This window comes from Microtus pennsylvanicus, chromosome 5, assembly GCF_037038515.1.
Source record: "Microtus pennsylvanicus isolate mMicPen1 chromosome 5, mMicPen1.hap1, whole genome shotgun sequence".
NCBI classification, from domain to species: Eukaryota; Metazoa; Chordata; class Mammalia; order Rodentia; family Cricetidae; genus Microtus; species Microtus pennsylvanicus.
This window is the reverse complement of record NC_134583.1, coordinates 76644612-76666196: the sequence shown is the minus strand read 5'-3', so window position 1 is coordinate 76666196 and position 21585 is coordinate 76644612. Positions and strand designations below refer to the sequence as shown.

Genomic DNA, 21585 nt, shown 5'->3' with positions numbered 1-21585 from the left:
CTGTACCACACATACTTTCTGTTGTAGTACGCCCCATGGGAGCCTGGGACAGAACTCTGCCTCGGCCTGAGCTGCACATCTCACTTCAAGACTATAAAAGAGCCATAAGCCATAATTCTTTTATGTACCTGGAGGGTTTCCATCATGGTGGCAGGAAGCATGACTCCAGCTAATGTCATTTCTTGGCAGTGACCGTAAGTCACTCTGATAATTACCGCACTGCTTGCCCAAGGATGTGCAGAGTCGCACTACGGACAGGAGCACAAAGCTTCCCGCTCCCTGTAAGCTGGCTTCTCCGGGAGCCTTGGAGCCAGGTGTACAGGACTCTGACCTGTAACTTCTGACTTTTGAGTTTGAGCTGGATCCAGTCCTTTTCTACTTGCTCCTGTGGTCCCTCCTCAGGGGAAACATTGCATCCTGGCTAATGCTTCCTGGACCTTCCAGTATGTCTGCATCTCCTACTGTGCCCTCCCTCCTGTCTTTTCTGCTCTTTATATTCACTCTGTCTCGACTGGCCCCTACCTGAAGACAACTTTTTCTCACAAAATCCTGCTGTCTTCCCAGAGTCTCAGAGAGTCAGAGGAAGAGCAGGGGAGTGAGGGATCAGAGGAAAGAGGGTAGGAGAAGGGAGAGATAGGTAATTCCTCTGTCACTCCAAGTGCCCTTAGCATCTTGGATATTGCCCAGTATCCCTGCTCAGGACCTGACAAGTCATTTCACAGCTGGGCTGTTTCTGCCAGCTATGGTGACATATGCCTCCACTCAGAAAGTGGAGGCCATCAAATCTCTGTGAGTTCAAGACCAGCCTGGTCTACACAGCAAGTTCCAAGCCAGCCAGCCAATCAGGGCTATACAGAGAGAGCCTGTCTAAAAACAAAGAAGTGAAGCCTCCCACCAGTTTGGCTATTCTGCAGACATAACGGGAGCAGGCTCGAGGGAAGACAGGCTGTGTCACTGGGTGTCCTACCTGTAGTGATTAATCGCTACCACTGTTCAAACTGACTGGAGGACTATTTCATGTCTCACTCGTATAAAGTCAGCAAGGCCAGAAGGCACAGGTCTTCTGGAAACTTCCAGGGCTTCCTTGTGCCCCTCATAGGAAGTGCATGAGTCCTAAAAGTCCCTTCAGAGACCCTCTTACTTTTCTGGTCTCTGTACTTTGTGTGATCTAATCTCCCCTGGAGGCACCTTCCCTAACAACTGTACCTGACGTCGCTCTCTTACTCCTACCCCACAATCGTCCCTCTGTCAGCCCCACTGCTCCGTCACCTCCATCTACATAATTGATAATAATCATATATAAATACATATACATGCACACGATATCTGAATATATGTTCTATTTCACGTTTCACGAATGCATAGAATGTAATCTACATATATGTGCATGTTAAATAATACCTACTTATCTATTAAATTAGCTTCCCTACCAATAGTGCTAAATACATAAGAAATATTAACTTCCCTGTCTGATTTCTGCCAATTTGTCCATTTTACAGGGAGTACCTTCCTCACTATTTGACATGTATGGTATTTACATCTCCACTTTATCCAAGAGTTTTATCTTCTTCACCTCTGCACGCCCAGTGTCTGGAACACTGTCTGGGTACAGTACAAGTTCAGCAAATATTTCTGAGCAAATGAATTACCAGTAAATGTAAAACAAGCTGGTAAGATACATAATGCCAGCTCTGACTCGTGCTGGGAAAGCTCGGAGTTAGACGATTTCTAGAAACTTGGATGATAGTGTGGCTGTGTGCTTTGGGGGCAGCCTGAGGTCGCGGGTTCTTGGCTCTCCTACCTCCCTTGTCGGCTTTGTGTTTAACTCTTCCACACTATCATCCCCTCTCGTCAGATACCCATGGCTCCCACTGGCTCTTGTTCTTTTGACCCACTAGAATTTTCCAGCAGACCATGAAACTCGATCCTGTTCAGGTAAGACAGAGGGAAATAAGTAACAATTCATCTTGTGGGATGTTTGTGTTCTAAGGGCTTCCAGAGCCTCCAGCTAGGCAAGTAAAATGCTGGCCTCCACCAACACCCTTGGTGATGAGGAGGTGAAGGGTCATGGGTTCCTTCGCATCTCCACCCCATCCCACCAGGCAGACACCTTCTAGAGCAGTGACTTAGCTTGCAACAGTGACCAAAACAGTATCAGGCTCACATTCCCCAAAGCTTTAAGTGACTTTCCTCAGCCACGTCTTTGGTAACTCAAAATACTGTTTTGTCAAAAACACTTCATCCCAGGAATATGGGAAAGAAGTATTTAGCTTTCCTTCCCAAAGAGAACTTCCCTGTCTGGCCGCGTGCAATTTCCTCTGACCCTTTGATAGCAGATGCTTTACACAGATCCCCCTTCGCCAAGGAGTCAATAGTTTCCATTCAGAAGTGGGAAGAGAAATTTGTCAACTATGTTTTTGGAGTTTTATTATTCCAACCAACCCATATCAATGCAAACAGTAGAAAATTAGGAGGACTCTTTCCTGGAGCAGTCTCCTTTCTCACATAAAAGGAACCTAATTCTTGCCACAATCCATGCAGCAATTGCTTCCTTGCACAAAGCTGGAAGTATCAGCCATGAGGTCATCTCATTAGCTTCTCCGTCAATAATTCTGGGAAGATATGAAGCACACAGCCCCCTGACACACTCCAGCCAGGCTTCCTACATTTTACTGGAAGCTCCTATTGTGTGACCGTCAGGACTTGGGTGCTACAGGGCCTATGACCATCACAGAAGGCAGATTCTCTGGCCGTGGAGATGTTCTGAGAGTAGAGGTGTCACTGTCTAAAGCCTCTGCCTCAGACTCAGTGATAGAAAAGAAAGGGCAAAGGGTGATCAGTCCTGGCCGCATGGGGATTTCAACTTTCTGTCTGTACCCACTGACAGTCAACTAGGGAACAGTGATTTTCTCTCTTTTAAAAGAACTGTACCCACTTTGAAAGTTTTGGTTTCAGCTCATGCTAGGGCCCTTAGAGGGAAGGGAATGCAATACAAATGGTGAATAGAGAAGATGGTACTATGGGTATATACCAGTTCCTTCCATGACTCAGGCTAATGTCTCCTTTCAACATTTTCAGGAAAGCTTGCGCCTTCCATCTCAGGTATCCTGAGAGCAGAAACGGTGATTGAAGGGCCGAAGAGGCAGCCATGGGCCGGTGCCACCTTCATACAGCTGCTGGCTGGAGGAACGCCCCAGGGAAACTGTGAACACCATTGTGGTTGTTGACTAAGTGAGCTCTAGGCTCATGGACAGATGAGGGGGCAACTAGGGCAACCAATCTTGTGCCTGTCATCTCTGCGTGTCACCGTCACTCTCTGCAGTGCTCTTCCTTGTCCTGAGGAATGATCACAGGTCATGTCTATAGCAAGACCCAAAGCTGTGCTTTTAACAATAGGCTAGCCCTTCAAGTGCCTATGTGTACATGTGTTGTATGTGTATGCGTGTAGGTATGTGTGATATGCTGTGATGTGTGTAGTGTGTCTACATATATGGGATATGTGCACATGCATGTGGTGTTTGTATAGGTATGTGGTATATAAGTTTGTCTATGTGTATTTCTGCCTTAGACAGGGAACACTGCAGAGCTGGCTGTATGGAAGATCCAAAAGGAACACAAAGAAGAAGGGCCAGATATCGGGCACTGGAGTGGGAAAGCTGCTGAGTGACACAAAGCTTGGGCAGATAGACATCACGGGAAGAGAAGTCTTCAAACCATTGGGTCTACAAGAAGGACACAGTTGCCAAGAGGAAACAAGGGACAATTGGCCTTAGGTGGCTCTACACAGGAGACCTTCCATTCTTGGGTGTTTCTTCTGTGCTTCCCAAAGGGTCTCCTTGAGGTTCCTTGAACCCTAAAAGTCCCATTAGCAGGCGCACACATTGTTACGTTACTCCAATCTGAATTACCGCCTGTCTCTGGACACCAAGAGTAAAGGGAACACACACACGAACCAGGAAGCCGCTTGCTTTTTACAACAGGCAAGGACAAACACCAGAAGGCCCTTTATACGTAAAGCCTGCCATTTTCAGTCCAATTGTTAGAACCTTCTCTAATCTGACACATCTGGAGGCTGCTGCACTCATGGACAGCTGGCTGAGCAGACCCGCCTGGCCACCCTGGGACCTGCTCCCTATGAGTTCCAGTTCCTGAAGACTGTTTTCTTTCTGAAGCTGGTGACCAAGGACAGAGTTCATCTTTGACTTTCAAACCTGTGTGAGGCACTCAGAGAACACCTGCAACGTGTTCCAGAGTCCAACATGTATGAACACGTTCACTATCTTTACACTTTGGAAGCAACTCCTCATCCTGAACCAATGCCTGCCTGCCCTGCCTCTCTGTGAACGTGTGTGTGTGTGTGTGTGCGCGCGCGTGTGCATGTATGTGTGTACACATGTGTGTATGTATGTGCATGCCCTTATGGAGATAGGAAGTCAACACTGAACTTCTTCCTCTTTTACCCTCCTCCTTATTTGTTGAGGCAGCGTCTCTAGCTGAACATGGAGCTTGGGTATCTGGCTAGACTCTCTGGCTAGTAAGCCCCAGTTATCCTCCCTCTTCTTCTTCCTCAGCACTGAGGTTGTAAGCAATTAGCACCTCTGGCTCCTTATATAGGTTCCAGGGATCCAAATCTAGGGGCCCGTGCTTACATCATCAGCATTTTCCCGCTGAGCCATCCTCACCAACCCAGCCCTGTATTGCCCTTTTAAAAAAAAATCAATGTCAAGAGTCTCCAAGATATAGCACTTGACCTGGTCTGGCAAGGATGGAGTGGGGATCACCCAACAGCAAGGTTTTCTGGAGTGTACCCCCTACCACACAAGCACCAGCCAGCTCTCCGGGATCACCATTATGGCTGGCAGTGTTTCATGTTGTTAAGACTTTAAAAGTCGAGACAAAATAAATTTCCCAAGACCAAACAAGTCGTCATCTTTATGTATATTTGGAATCGGAAAAAGGAGGTGGGGGGAACAGACCCAGGGGGTTTCTTCTGGGATTACTTGCTACAGGTACCAATTAACTGACTGATAGACCAGCCGCCCCACTCAGCCTCACACTGGACTTTCACGGGACTCTTACAGACAGAAGCAGCACAACCTGAAAGGCTCGGTTCCGCTGAGCCATCTGAGAAACCCAATCGTATTTTAAAGGAGAAATAGCATATCCCTACCACTGCACTCGGTGCTACAGCACAGCAGGACAGCAGGAGAAGAATCACACTAATAGGGCAGGAAAAATGCCCATGCATTGTGGCCAATTCAAGATCAAAGCCAGCGTGTCCCTCTGCAGTCGGGGAAGTGTCTGGCTAAGTCCAGAAATCGTTTTTTTTTTCTTTTTCACTCACAGATGGAAGTTCGAGAAGGTTTGCATTTCCCCCAAAAAAAACTTAATTTCCTCTGAGCTGTTAGGAAAGAGGGCATCATCTGAGGATGGGGAGGGGAGCAACATCGCATGGTAGGATGCATCAGTCACACTCTACATAGCCGGAGATTCGTTCCCAGAGTCCTTTGCGCACTTATTCATTGCTTTGCTCTTTGAAATGAAGTTTTTTTCACCCCCGAGCCGACTCCGTTGCGAAAGGACCTTTTCATCGATGTCTTCTCCAAAATTGACTTTAGGAAAGCTAGCCCGTCGCTCTCCTCCAGCCTGGTTGGGCAGCTGCTCAGTAGGATGAGAAAGTAATCAGGTTTCACAGGCACCTGGTGATTTAGGTGGGGGAGGAAGGAGAGGAGACAGTTTCTGAGTTAAAAGTTTATTTCAACAGAAGCAAGGATTTACGGTTATGAAGTCACTTTGTCTCACCTTAATGGCGAGACACAGCACTGAAACCCAACACTCAGCGTAGATATCATCTGGCTTACAATGGGTTTGTCTACTTTTTATTCTGATTTCATTGTTTACGTTGTATATTCCATATAATGGTCATGACGCCATTATTTTATAAGGGATATTAGAAGGCTCTAGGTAGTCCTGGGAATACTATTGAAAACTCACTCAGGGGCTATGAATGGGGCTCAGTTGGCATGGCACTGGCTAGCACACCCAAAGCCATTGGTTTAACAACCAGCACTGCATAAACTGGGTATGGTCACACACACTTGAAATCTCAGCACTTGGAAGGTGGTGGCGGGGAGATAAGAAGTTTAAGGACAGGGCTGGAGAGATGGCTCAGTGGTTAAGAACACTGATTGCTCTCCCAGAGAACTTGGGTTCAATGCCCAGCACCTACACGGCAGCTCACCACTGTCTGTAACTCCAGGGTATCAGATACTCTCACATAGATATTTTTTTAAAAATAAAATCATTAAAACATACAAAAAGAAGTTTTAGGTCATTTTTGGCAACTTAAAACTCAAAAAAAAAAAAACCTCCCTAAAATGTTGTGAGTTTTGGGCCGGCCTGGGCTGCATGACGCCCTGTCTCAAACGTTTCTATTGCCGAAGTATGTATGGAGATGCCGTAAAGAAACCTGCTGCCTCGTAAGCTAGTTCTAAAGTTAAATTAACTGAATGAAATTCCTCCAGGCAAAACACACCCAGTGTGACCCAACTCTAGGTTTGTCAAAGCACTGGACTTCCTTCAGGACTGTCTGTGGCTACATACCAAGGTTTCCAGAAAGTGGTGCCAATGAGAGACCCTGACACCTTCACCTTCCGCCGTGGTTCAGGTCTTCAAGGCTCAAGGCCTGGATAGCACATCACAGTGCTGGAGTGCTGAGTGGTGGAAGAAACAGTTTCAGAACCCCAGAGCTCAAACTGAGCCCAAGGAAGCTGCGGTCTAGCCCCACATTGTGGATGAGGAAGCCAAGCGTCAGCAACAAGGTCAATCTCTGGACGCAGCTGCTAAGTCCTAGAGGGAGCACTGATCTAGGGCTCTGGTGGGAGCTGCTGACACTTGCCAGGTCTCTCCCTTTCAGGGCTTCAAAAGAAATTTAATTACTGGCAAGGTGCTAACCAAATCCTGTCCTTGATAACGCAGTTACCTTGGTAAAGCCATCTCTGAGTGGCAAGCTTTCTTCACCTCCTCTTATTTTGCCCTACAAAAAAAAAAAGAGCTCTGTGAAGCCAGTACCACTGGCTCCCGGGCTCTAGGTGAGGCCATTACGCGCTTGCAGATGACGCTGTTCACCAGTGGCCGACTCAAGCCCTGGTTTCTCAGCTCCAGCAGAATGAAAGCCAAAGCATTTTACTAGAAATGAAGAGACACAGCACAAAGCCAAGCTTACAGAAGCTTACACCTTTTGTTGTTTGGTGTAGGAGACATGTTTGTCTTGAGTAACTGTTGGGCTGTTGGGATGAAGCTTGCAATGCAGCAAATGCCCTGGAACTCTTTGCCCTGGCTGGGTGAATGACTGGTCTCCAGGGCTCAGAGCTCTCAAGTAAACCTTCCCAATGGCCCTGGGGAAAAGAAGATGCTCGTTCTCTTTCTTTCTTTCTTTCTTTCTTTCTTTCTTTCTTTCTTTCTTTCTTTCTTTCTTCTCTCTCTCTCTCTCTCTCTCTCTCTCTCTCTCTCTCTCTCTTTCTCTTTGTGTGTGTTGTTGTTGTTGTTATTGTTGTTGCTGTTGTTTTCTGTTTGACCTGGGAATAGTCAAAGATGGTTTCATAAATATTGGTTATTGTAAAAGCCAATCAAAAACTCTGAGTTTGACACAGTGCTGTTTCCCCATGTTAACATGACAGATAAATGCTGCTTATTTCAAATCTCCAGCAGGAGGGACCCATGTGTCACTGCAGGAAGGAAGCAGCTGACTCTTTGCAGAAATTCTCATGATGCTGCCTCTGTTCCACAAAAGAAAAGCACCCGTGCTGATTATGAGACCCTTGCGTCATCCCTAGAAAGACCTTGGCCTACTGGGCTGATCTGAAGGCAGCTGGGCCAGCATCAGGACCCCAGCGTGCACTAGCTGAAGGGCTCCACGAAGCTCTGTGTTCAGATGATGACAACCTATGTGGTTAGGCTGCATCGTCACTCAGCCCACACAGTCAGGCTGCCAAGAGCACCATCTATGGCATTACTGTCTGACGGGGCTGTGGTGAGAGTAAATCCCTCGTGAGCGCAGCTAGAAACACAGGCAACACAGTGAGAGGAGAAACCCTGCCTGATGGCCGAGGAGATCTCCGCATACTTCAGAAGGAAGAATTCTCAATTTAAAAACAGCTACAGACAAGCGGCTCTTGTTCAAAAGTGCCATGAGCAAACCTTTAGGGACAAAGAATAGGAAGCAATCGGGAGGACGCTTGAGAAAATATACCCATTTATGGATTGTGAGTCACCCGCTTGATCAATGCCACGTCTTAAAGGATCAATGAGTAAATTAGTGTTGAATGCTCATAGGAGGGAAAGGCAGAAGAGAGGCTGTAATAAGTACACACGAAGTATAAAAATGACAGATGTGAGGATCACTGAGAGGACCGATTACAGAAATAACTGGATCACAGTGCTCGAAGGAGCTGTCGCTTGGAATGTCTGTGACCTCCCTTCATCCTAAAACCAGTTCCTCGAATTATGGCGAGCTCAGTAATTACAGTGTGACAGGTTAGATGTTAGTGAAAGAAGGTTAAAGCTCACAGTCTCGTCAGCAACCGAAGATATTTTCATATTGTAAAGATGACGCTATCAAAACAAGGACAGATGACACGGAAGGGACATAAACACCCCAAAGGAAGACAATCGCTTTTCTGAATGGCTTGAGCAGCTTTGGAAATACAGTTAGGACCTCCACCAACACTCTTGAATAAATACATAAGTAAATATTTTAGGCAATATTTCATTGGAATCTAACATGGTTCCTACATTCTTCACCCAGAAAAAGAGCCCACATTTTGGTAAAATTAGCAAAGTTTCTGCTCCTGAAAAATGACCACTGTGGGCTTTGTTTTGTTTTTGTACAATATCAATGCAAAAACATTTATTGTGATTAAGAGTGAATGCATATAGAATAAATAAATTGTCATGGGCCAAAATATGGACATTTTAAATTGGAATGGCCATTTCTGTATGCAAGACATAATTCCCAAATAATTTATAACAAACTAGTATATTCCAGAATTACCTACTGCTACATATACATTTCTCTTTTACTAATCTCACAAATCTGTTTACACGGGCTTTCCCCTAAAGGTCTAAAAATGAAATAAATTATTTTTTTGCCACGTATTTCTCAAGATTGTTTTGAATTTGGGTACTCCACCACCCCAATCACTGATCTGGCCATCAGAACCAACAGGAAAACACTTACCTTGGAAGAGAGGACAGGATAACTCCACAACACCTGTGCCATGGATAGCGACAAAACCAAGATGAGGTTGAGTTTCAACGAGCTGCAGAGTAGAAAAGACAGAACCTCTGGTTAAATACAGAAGCAAACACAAGTTTGAAGAACATACGAAAATTCATGATTTCTCTTGGCAGAAATAGGCAGTACTTTACCTAATCATTTTGGATTTTCTGAGATCTGCGCCAATGGATTTTTATTGCCAAGTTCCTCACGCTGGCTGTCTGATATTCCTTGGGTGACTCTTTTATATCAGAAGTAAAAATGTCACTGAGATCCATCCTGTGTGACTGGCTGGCCTGGCTGTGGCCTTTTGTTCTTGTTAAGAAAGAAAAGGACAATAATGTGTAAGCTGTCACTGAGTTACCAGGGCTGACTTCATTGAAAGCTTGCCATTAAAGAATGACCTTCGAAGACTCAGCCCCTCGCACAGCTTCCCTGTGACAAGGGTGGCCAGGGGCCTTCAAAGACGTTTTAAGTATTGTTTTTAGCTAGAAACTTAAACACTTAGGAAGGATGACAGTGTTTCTTTGAATGTCAGAGACCAATACAGTTGAAATCACTGAGGGACTCAAGAGGGACCACACAAATGATGCAGGCAGATCGGGTCTCTAGGCTCCATCTCCTTCCTTTAGGACTTTAGCTGTCAAAGCAAAACAAACGGCACATGTGTTGTCACTGGTCCTCAAGTCAAGGAACGACACTGTGCCTGTCCTTTTCTGTTTTGTGAGCCTCTATATCCACCGCTTCCTTTCCTCTGCAGGAACAGAGCCTGCCCAAGAGCCTCACTGCCAATGCACAGCAATGGGCGATGGTGTTAAGAACTTGATTCAGGGGCATTACGCAGGGACAGATGTTGCTGAGGGCCACGATAGAAGAAAACACCAAGGGAGGTGCTTCTGCTCTTGCTTCTGAAACGATGCCAATGTTTTTCAATGCAATCAAAAGAGGGGAGCTGGCTCAGTTGCCCAAGTGCTTGCCACACAAGCATAAGGACTGGAGTTTGGACTCCTCGAAACCATGTAAAAACCAGGTACAGTGGCACACACGTGTGATTCCAGCGCCCGAAATGAAGACAAGCAGAATTCTGGTGCTCACTGTCCAGTCAACCTAGGCTAGCAATGAGCCTCCGAACAGCGAGAGACCCTGCCTCAAACACAAGGTGGAAAGTCACTGAGTAATATCAACCTCAGACTTACACACACACAGTGGATAAGTGTGCACATGCACCCATATACACAACACACACCACCACCACCATCACCACCACCACCACCAAGCAGCTGAAGAAAATCCTTTCCTCCTCAAGATCCTTGCCTTTTGGAGGGCAAAGGTACTCCGCATCTGGGACATAGCTACTGTCACGGCTACTTTCACTCCTTTCTCTTGAGAAAAGGCAACTGTCAATTAGGCAGTCCCAATCTGACTACCACAAGAACAGGGAGGTGACCCAGCTCCTGAGAAAACTCAGATCACAACACTAGTGCCAAGCCGGAGGCCTGGAGCAAGTATTCCAAACACTTTTGCTGAGAGTTCTTTTGAGAACGTTATGTAGACATTGGAAACAAAGGGGACTTAAGGAGTTGAGGATATATTTTCTCTTTCGGTTGCTCCTTAAGACCAACTAACACACACACACACACACAGACACATATCAATAAAACCTACAAATCACCATCAACAATAACAAAAAAGAATAGAGAAGAAAGAGGTTATATCCAGCAGCAACATTTCGTTGACTGATGAGCAATAGACTAGCTAGTTCTGGGAAGTGCTTGCTGACAGTCTCTAAAGAGACTCAGCTATGCTTAGAACTGAGGGCTGTTTACAGGGAGTAAAGTTCATAGCAGAGGGAGGGCCAGTAGAAGAGTGTTTAAGGATCCTGTAAATGCCACATCATTCCCCTTCTTGGACTTGGCAGGAGACGAGAGATCTCTTCTAAGAAAGGGCTGAAGAGAGGTCTCCTAATGGAGAACATTAGATACAGTGGAGTCCTAAAATCAAAGGCACAGTTCAATGCCATAACTCACGGCTCTGTCTCTGAAGCAGCTCAGCTCCTAGCACACTTCCAGAAGGTCCCTCATCATCAAAACAGGCAGTGAAGCATCTACCCAAGACAAAAGGAAAGAGCTGCAGGAACTTCAGGGATGCTAAACAGAAGCATCTCAGCTGACTGCAGGATGCTAACCTTCCCTGTTGTCAGCTCTGGTAACACAAAATCCTTTTGGGAATGTTTTTGGTACCCAATTTTAAACATTTACACTTGACTAAGACAGAAGTACAACAAATAAAAACACCTACAGAGTTGTGCCCCGAAACACAGCAAAAAGAACAGCAACATGGAAAATTGTGAATAAAAAAAACAAGAAATAGGAAAAATGTAAAGGAGAAAAACTTACAAAACAACTTGATACTTTCAGAAGGAAGACAAAATATATTTATGAAACAAGAAAAAGCTATATAAAAGAAAAACTGCAGATGACAAATTATCTAATGAAAATAAATAAAAGAAAACTTACAAGTATTGAAAAAGAAAGTTAACTAAATCTTCCAGACATAAGATTAAAAAGACAAAGGAGAACGTTAGTGTTGTTAAAAGAGTAAGACCAGGGTGATTCCACACAGACATGATAGAAATTCTAGAAAAGAGAGCAGAAGGATTGAGAAAGCAGAGAACCATGGATAAAATATCATTTCTCAGCTGGTGGTGGTGGCCCATGCCTTTAATCCCAGCACTCAGGAGGCAGAGGCAGGCAGATCTCTGTGAGTTCGAGGCCAGCCTGGTCTACAAGAGCTAGTTTCCAGGACAGGCTCCAAAGCTACAGAGAAACAATGTCTCGGGGAAAAAAAATCATTTCTCCCAAAGTTTTCCAGGCGGAAAAGACCCAGCCTTGCCTTACAGAATGAATAAAGCAGCCTGTCTCAAAGCACACCACCCTAAAATTTCAGACAATTGGGTATAATTAGCTTCAAGAGTATCTACAAGAACTCAATTCACAAATACTTTTGAACATCTCAAAAACAACACTGAGGATGTAGAAGACAGCAAAACAATGCTCTCTAAGTTCCTGAGGAATTTTTAGCTACTTTTTCCAATTTAGAATTGGAATCCAGTAATTCAGAAATAACCAGAATTTATTCCTCTTCATTAACAGTAAGGCTATGATAAATGTTTCTGTCTGTTTAAGATTTTAAAACAATACTTCCCATAAACATTTTCTCAGAAAGTTACTTCAGGATATGTTCCCCCCCCCCAAAGTGCATAAAACTATGAAGAAGATGAGGGACACAGCCACGAGGTGAACACAGGAGATGAAAGAAATTCCCAGATGGCAGCCAGGAGCAGTCCCCACTTCTATCTGTATACCAGACCTGGAGGACCACAGTCATATTGGGGTGGGATAAAGGGCTCTGAATGAGATTTCTGCAAGAGGATACAAGACAAAAAGTGGCTAAAGGCCTGGTAAGGAAAATTAGACCACTGGAGAATTGGAGATTGAATTAGTGATGAGTACATAGAAAACCAAGCAAAAGAAAAAGAGATAAATTCACTCCAGGGAAAATGATGGAGCAGAGGAAGAAAAATAGTTAGCTAACTACTTGACTCAACTAGGAAGACATGTGCACAATTATAATGATGTTATTACCAAGGGGTCTTCTAACCCAAAAGTAGCTTAACTGCACTGAAAGTTTTTTCTTGCTTGAACATGTGCCTTGTAAAGTGGATCACCTGATTTCTGCAGAGGGAACTCAAGACAGAATGTTGAAAAATGAAAATTCAAACCACACTGTGTATTCAGAGATAAATACAAAGATAATCAGTCTTAAGAGGTTGAAAGTGGTGCCTCTGGAGGAGGAAGCTGAACTGGAGATGGTCTATTATCACCAAGTGCTTCTGGGATGATTTGACTCTTTCAGTAGAGTCTACTGTTGGCTGCGATGAAAGTAAAGCCTTGAGATTTTCCAACGTCATGGACCAGTTATGTCTGAAGATGGCAGGGGTCATCTTTCCGGCTGCACAGGAAAAGACTACCTGATTTAAAAGAGAAAAGCCCACACAAGAAATCCAAACCTAGGAATGGAAAGGGAGAGGAAAGGAATCAAGGGCAGGTGGACAGAAGGTGGACATGAAAGGGAAGAAGAGAGAGTTATCAGGGGATGGACACAGAGAAACTGAGAGAGAAAAATGGAAAGAGGTAAAAGAAAATGCTTGTGGACAGATGTGGAGACAGATGTAGATTTGATTTGGAGTTATATGGAGAAGGAAATGAGGCAGGCAAAAAGGGATGAAAAAAGAAGAAAAATAGGGAGAGAGATGAAGAAAGGACAGAAGGAAGAGAGACTGAGGTTGGCAGGTGGATAGAGAGAGACAGAAGATGAAATTGTACACCTTTTGAACTTAAGTGCTTGAAACTCATTTTCCTTTGATATTTCATTTACATAAAGGAAGTCTCTTCTTAGTACAAATTAGACATTGGAGCTAAAAACATTTGTCTAACACACACTAGGCTCAGGGCGTATGAATAACAGTCAACACTTGGTACGGAGTGCTTGCTGTGGCAAGTTACATGCAGCCAGGCTGCTTGCTGTGGCTCAGATTACTGTCTTCATTGCAGCTCTGGAATGGTGTGGTTACAACCCACTGTTTTCTACAACTGAGTCACATGTCCAAGGTCATAAAGCCAATAGAGAAAAGAGAAGCTGTCACTCCAGCTCCATGGGACTTCACAGCTGTCTATGCTTCCATGCATGACCTTGACTACGGCTGGAATAGCCAGTACTTAGGACAATCAATCCCCCACTATGTTCCCAACTAACATATGTATACACTGAAGTTGGATTATCTCAGTGTTTGAAATCAAATGCATTTATTTCCAATGAAAGTTTCAGATGTCACCTCCCCCTAGTTCAATACCCTTGTCCTTTTTTTAGATCTAGTGTTTGTGTCATCTCTTGTTCACTTCTTCTCTAGACAGAGCTGGTTCTGTAATTCTAGAACCTTTCTCCTACCTCTCCCCATTCCTCTTCCTCCCTCTTTCCTCAGAGACTCCGTAAGACATTATCCAAGACACCTTCTGCTTTTGCTTTGATGATATCATCTGGATCCTCGGCCACATGTTATCTTGCATGACTTTGAAATGGTGCCCTTCTCTTTTCTAAGCATCTCGCCTTATCCCAAAGATTTTCCTTTGGGTAACTCTCATACCTCCTAAGATATTATTAGGTTTCTTGTTGGTGTTTTGATAATAATAAAATAATAATAATAACATTATATTATTTGTAATTAAAAATCCCTATTTGGGATCACCAACTAGGGGTCTCTTAAGGTCAGTTGTCAGTAGACTTGACTTTTAAGGGAACTTGAGATCAACTTGCTCTCCAAAAGGCCCTTGTGATAATTAGGGTCTAACTTGCTTCCTATGTCCTACACAGAGGAACTGAGACCAGATATTCTTAGATATCCATGAGTTGCTATTTTGTTCTACAGGTAGATTGTGGTAACTTCCCATTATCTCCCTTCCAACCTCTCCTATCTTCCTTCTTTCCTTCCTTCCCTCCTTCTTTTTCGTGTGTGTGTGTGTGTGTGTGTGTGTGTGTGTGTGTGTGTGTGTGTGATTTGAGACAGGGTTTCATGTATCCCAGTCTAGCCTTGAACTTGTTTACTATAGTCAATCTCTCAAGGACTAGTATTGCAAGTATATAATATCATACCTGATTGGTGATGAAAGGGAACACATGGTCCTATGCATGCTAGGTGTTCTTCTATTTGGGCCATGTCCCCAGCCTGGAACTATGATAGTTTAGTAATAATAAAATAGTAACGATATGGCTGAGAGTTAAATGCATTTCTTAGCTCTGATGCTCCGGTCTGTACTAGGCTGTGGTAAGCCCCTGAGAGAAAACTACTTCAGGGAGGAGTGCTTTCTCTTGACTCACAGATTCATAGATTTTGGTCAGTGGCTGGCTCCATTATTTCTGGGCCCCTTGAAAGGCAACACATCACGGTGGGAGGCTGTGTTGGGACAGAGCTGTTCGACTCAAAAGATCCAGGAAGCAGAGTCCATAGGTGGGCTTCCCAGCCCTGGAATCTCGTGAAACTACACACTGATTGTTGTATTCACATCCATGTAGACATCTAGGGAGAGAAAACAAGGCTATCATCAGACTTAGAGGTTTCCCAAGATTCATGATCTATCTCCTTCCAATGAGCAGAGCTGCCAGCTTAGGCATGTGCATATAATCAAGCCACGATCGCTCATCACAGACAAGTATTACCTTGAGCCTCTGTGAGATCTTTCTCTGCCGTCTGTCCCCATGGCTGTTGTTTATTCGCCCATTTGTTTAGTAAAGGGAACAGTGTGCAATGCTTACAGAGAAGGGGGCTGATTGGTGGGTCTGGCGTATGTTTGGGGTGGTAGATCCATAGACACACCCATTCTCTCCCTCTCGTCTGCCCCCATAAACAGAGTATCAGTGGAGTTTAGATATCAGGCAGCAGCAGACACAGGACACCCCTGTTCTTTCCTGCGTAAGAAGAAACAGCCCCCATGGCCTACAGATTCCAGGGGGAAGAGTCAGTCTTGGAGCAAAGCTCCCCAACCCAGCCTAGCTGAAACATGCCACCAAATTGGCCAACCAGTCAGGACTTGGGGCCCCTGAACTTTGGGGCATTTTGGTATACAGAAAACTTAGTGGCTAGCTCTTCAGTCAGCATTTGCTTGTGGCGGAAACAACATGAGGCATCGCCTACAGCTCCTTCTCAAACTCAGCCAGGGTTTCCTCTTCACATAGTGGCCTTCTGCTAAACCCCAAAGACAACCTCTGTATGACTAACAAACCTTGATTCCCAATGGGCCACACCTAGGAAGAGGGACCCTTAACTGAGAAAGTACTTTTAATCAGCTGGCCTGTGGGATATTTTCTTAATTGACAGTTGATGTGGGAGAGCCCAGTCTACCATGGGCGGTGCCATCCTTAGTCAGCTGGGCCAGCTGTAAGAAAGTCAGCTGAATGTGCGACTGGGAACAAGCCAATAAAGTTTTCTTCTGGGGTCTCTGCTCGAGTTCCTGCCTCCAGGATCCCTCTTGAGTTCCTGCCCCAGCTTTCCTCAAACCCTCTCCTCCACCAAGTTAGTTTTGGTCAGTGCTTTATCAGAGCAATGGAAAGTGGTTAGAATTCCTGTCGCCATGACTCAGGCATGAACCACTATTTCTGCATTGGCAACTGTCCAAAGAATGAGGATAGCACACAGAGTCATAGATATGATGATGTGATTAGCATGTTAAATGAGTCCTTCAAGGCCTGGACCTACCAATTCTACCTTTTACAGGTATTTCAGATTCCCGGATCCCATCATGCCATATTTGGGACTGACAGGAAGGATGTCATCCCACACTAAGACCATTGTCACCACTGTAAGTGAAAGTTAACAGAAATTAATTAGGTAAGAGGCTCTCGACCTGCCATTTGTACCTTGAAAACATATTTTTTTGTGCTCATCCACTATGCTCTGGGCCCTGTGCTAGAAGCTGTGACTTAGAATTTGTAGTAATAAGAGCGGTGGGGCTGCGTCCCCGGCACCCGGCCGCCCCCAAGGCTAGCTTTACCTGAAATAATTACACGGAAACTGTATTCTTTTAAACACCGCTTAGCCCATTTCTATCTAGCCTCTTCTAGGCTAGCTCTCGCACCTGGACTAGCCCATTTCTAATAATCTGCTGTAGCCCACGAGCTAGCTTACCAGGAATGATCTTAACCTGCATCTGTCTGGAGTGGGAGAATCATGGCGACTCCTGACTCAGCTTCTTTCTCTCAGCCTTCTGTTCTGTTTACTCCTCCCACTTATGTTTTAACCTATGAGGGCCAAGCAGTTTCTTTATTGCTTAACCAATGAAATCAACAGATTGATATATGACACTCCCACATCAAGAATTGATTATGACACCAGGCAGTAGTGGCACATGCCTTTAATCCCAGCACTTGGGAGGCAGAGGCAGCTGGTTTTTCTGAGTTCGAGGTCAGCCTGGTCTACAAGAGCTAGCTCCAGGTCAGGCTACAAAGCTATAGAGAAACCCTGTCTTAAAAAACAGAAACAAAATAACAAAAACAAAAAAGAGAGAATTGATTATGACACCCTCAGTCCTATTCTGTGCTCAGGGAATTCCCAGCTCAGATTCCAAAACAAGTTTTGTTTTTTGATCCCAAGCTTATTAAAAACAGGTTTGAGCTGGGCAGCTGTTGCAAGGTGACTGAGCAGAATACGCTCCTGGCCTTGAGTCCTACACCAGGGTTAAGAGCCCGCACTTGAGCCCCCCACTACCCCAGAACTCCAGCACTCTTCCTGCAGCCCAGCCTCTTAAAAATGAGAAGCAGACTCTTTCACTCCTCAATCTAGGCCAAGAATCCGAAGTCCTAAGTCAGCTCCACGATTTTCCTCCCAACAGCTTTGTGTGGGGAGGAGAGAGAGAATGTTGAACTCAAGTGTATGTAAATGTCAGCTGTGCACCCAAGAAGAGGGAGGAAAGTTGGGGTGGGGGGCGGATAGTCAGAAGCCTGGCACAGGCTTCCAGGAATCTCTCTGGGTGATGAGTCCCATAGTGTGATGTCTCAGGCAGACAGGAAGGGTGCCATGTGCCAAGAACACTGCCAACACAGCAAGCAAAGGTTAGTGCCAGCTCATCCCTGGAACTCACCAGCCTCCTCATGGAAAGAGCACTGCCCTGTCTGTCACACCGGAAATTGTCTGAAAGTCATAAGAGCCCTTTGCACATGCTCCTTCCCATTATTAGAGTCCAAGCGGAGGAAAGGAACCCGTGCTTTTTGGCTTTTGCGTCTCATTGGTTGGCTCCGAAACATTCCAATGTGTCTGCATCTCTGACATAAATCTCCCATCAAAAGTTTGAGGGCATCCGTTTAGAAACACTGTGGATGGAGGCCACAGAGATCATCATTCTAATTCCAAGAGCTTTGTGTCAAAGCATCAAGAAGTTTCCTTCAGGACCAGGTTTGTTACTTTTGCCTTTAGCAACAGACCAAACCCAGGACTTAAAAAGATGTTGAAATTATTCCATGTTAAAAATGAGAAACAGACAGACAAATAAACAAAAAGAAAATGGAAGGTTATCAGTTCAGGGCAATTGAAAACTTTGCTGCCTTTTAAAAACACTCTGCAACGGATCTCAGTGGCTCTAATTATAATATACCTTAGGCCCCACATTTTTCTGCATGTATGGAAAAATCAATTTCATTTTATTGCTCCTTAATTCATGTAACTGCTATATACTCTAAAAGTGTAATTAAAGCACGGAATGTGTTGAAGAACACTTTGTGGTTTATAGTAGAGTAGGGAGAGGCTTGGCTGAAGCTGAGGTTAACCTATTGAAGTCAGTCATCGCTCTGGTTCATGGCTCCTCCTCCTCCTCAGTATTCTGCTATGGTTTCCATGCATCCAACCTGAAGAGCCGGCACTGAGCATCAGTGTTCCTCGGAAATAGGACCCAGGAGATAGTGAAACTCATCATGGCAGAATAATAACCACTCTCCCTCTTTGTTCTACACTGTGGTCCTTCAACATCAGAAGTATTGATATTTGGGGCTGGGCATTCCCCCCCCCCTTCATGTGGAGGCCAGAGGTCACCTCAGGTGTCCTACCTCAAGAGTTGTCTGTGTGTGTGTGTACATTTATAAATGTATTCTCTTTTAAAATATTTATTTTTGATCTTTGTGCATGAATGTTTTGCCCATATGTACATATGTACCTCACTTGTATGCAATTACCATAGAGGCCCAAAGAGTCTCCTCAGGTGTCCTGCCTCAGGAGTTGTCCATATGTGTGTGTACATTTATAAAATTCTCTCTTAAAATATTTATTTTTGATCTTTGTGCATGAATGATTTGCCTGTATGTATGTATGTATGTATGTATGTATGTATGTATGTACCACACTTGTGTGCAGTTCCCATAGAGGCCAGAAGAGGGTACCAGATCCCCTGTAACTGACATTACAGTGCGTCAGCCATCATGTGGATGCTGGGAACTAAACCCCAGCCCTCTAGAAAATCAGTCAGTACTTTTAACTGCTGGGCCATCTCTCCAGCCCCAGAAGATGCCTATCTTATTTGTTGAGCTCACAGATTAGACCAGGCTAACTATTCGTGAGCTCCAGATATCTGTCTGTCTCTGCCTCTCCAGTGCTGGAATTATAAATGTTCATCACCATGCTAGGTTTTTTAATGTGGGTTCTGGGGGGGGGGGTCAAACTTGGGTCCTCATTTGTGTGCCATAAGCTTTGTACCAGTCGAGCCATCTCCTCAGCCCCATGGGCTGGCATCTTTGACTATGGAAGCTGCATGCAGGCATACTTTAAGGTTTTAAGCAGCATGCCTGACCTATCCAGGAGATACTGCTACATCAGCAGTAACAAATGGGAACCTCTCCAGACATGGCCAAACATCCCCTGGGGATGCAGGTACAAAACCCATGTTCCTACCCCCCAGTTAAGAACCACACACCCGGGACAGGAGACTGATGCTCCAGGTAGGTGTGCAGTTTACAGCAACAACAGAAAGCATGTCTGCCTGCTTTGATTCCTCCCTCCCTGCTTCCTTCTTTCCTTCCATCCTTAATGCAAGTTCTCACTGTGTAGCCCTGGCTGACCTAGAGCTTGACCTGGAGCCAGGCTGGCTTCAACTCATAGAGCCAGGCCCGTCTCTATCTGTTCAGTCACAAACTAAGCAGTGAAGTTCTTGTTCATCTGGTCTCGGAGTCACTAAAAATATGCTACATATTTGTGAGATATACATGTAGCCGTCATGACAAATGGTTCATGTGTTGATTGAATACTTAGTGATAAAATATGCTATTGGGTTTTTCTAGTGGCATATGTTCTTAGTTACACACTTTCGCATATGGTCCTGTTTTTCTTAACCCTTGTTTTGTTTTGTTTGTTTGTTTTCATACTCTGCATTTGTTCCTAAGAAGGCAGATGCTCTGGGAGGTGAGGTTTCAGGGCATTAGAGCATCATTCTGTTTCCGTAGTCTCTGCAGAAGTCTCCTTAGACACTTCATTAACCGCTGCTGGATCTTGCTGGATAAGCAAGCAGACTTTGTAAGGGCTCACCGTGGGAAATGAAAACCCTATTGCAAAAACCCTAATGCCAAACCCTATTTCTCTGCCCAAGATGGGATAGTCTCTTAAAAGTATTTTTCTAGAATGTTCTATAATAGCAGCTGAAAGTTGCATGTATGGGTTAATTTGTCAAAGAATCAACAGGGCCAACTGTATGCTGAGGACGACAGCACCAAGCAAACACTATGAAGGGTGAAATGCCAGAGGTAAGGAATGCCAAGGTCAGGGTTGCAGGAGGCGGCACTGACCAGAGAACTCTATCTTCACTGTGGGGGGTCAGAGCCCCAGGGTATCTGAGGCCCTGCATATGGTTCCATCTGGCTACTTCTAGGGCCATTTGATAGTTATAGTAGGTTCCCATCCTGCAGAGAGAGTGTGCCACAACTGGGCATCTGAACTTCATTCTGCCATCCAAGGGTCACAGCAGAGGAGGTGTCTCACTGGAGTTGTATTTAAAAAAAAACAATGGCTGGAAGCAGAGGAAAAGGATAGCTCAGCAAGGGGACATAGAGGGTCCTCAGTGGCAATGTGATAATCCAACTGAGAAGATGGGGCCAGGGCCCAGGTCGGTGCAGCAAGGGTAGAAGCAGACATCTTCCAAACATAGAGCGTGTTTACAGATTGGCTGTGTGGGCGTGATGAGATGGTTGGAAGGGGCTGGCTTCTTCATCAGCTTGCTGTGCTTACTCAAAAATACGCTGTCTCCAAAACATCACCTCCACATCTGGCCTTATCAGGCTCCCTCCCCTCCATGCTGCTTTTTCTCTGCTCCTGGTCTCCTCCAGGGACTCTTTAAGGACATGTTACTCTTTAAGGCTCCATGTCTCTGCTTTGCCTTCTCACCACCCACCTGTGCTCTGACCCCGTCCTGTGCTCTGACCCTGTCCTCACTCCCCACCTGTGGTCTAACCACATCCTCACATCCCACCTGTGCTCTGACCCTGTCCTCACTCCCCACCTGTGGTTTAACCCCATCCTCACTCCCCCACCTGTGCTCTGACCCCATCCTCACTCCTCACCTGTGCTCTGACGCCATCCTCACTCCCCACCTGTGGTCTAACCCCATCCTCACTCCCCACCTGTGCTCTGACCCCATCCTCACTTCCCCACCTGTGGTCTGACCCTGTCCTCACTCCCCGACCTGTGCTCTGACCCTGTCCTCACTTCACACCTGTGGTCTAAC

At 45.2% G+C, this 21585-nt stretch overlaps 1 protein-coding gene across 1 annotated transcript; it reads right to left on the bottom strand.

The window, feature by feature from the left end:
- Positions 1 to 5384: 5384 nt before the first annotated feature.
- Nps (neuropeptide S) lies at positions 5385 to 21438 on the bottom strand. Its single transcript, XM_075975209.1, has 4 exons — positions 21422 to 21438; positions 11305 to 11381; positions 9239 to 9345; positions 5385 to 5699 (listed from the first exon to the last, which is right to left on the bottom strand). Exons 1-4 carry the CDS (start codon positions 21436 to 21438, stop codon positions 5520 to 5522), a joined length of 381 nt encoding a protein of 126 aa, XP_075831324.1. The 3' UTR covers positions 5385 to 5519.
- Between the last annotated feature and the right edge of the window lie 147 nt (positions 21439 to 21585).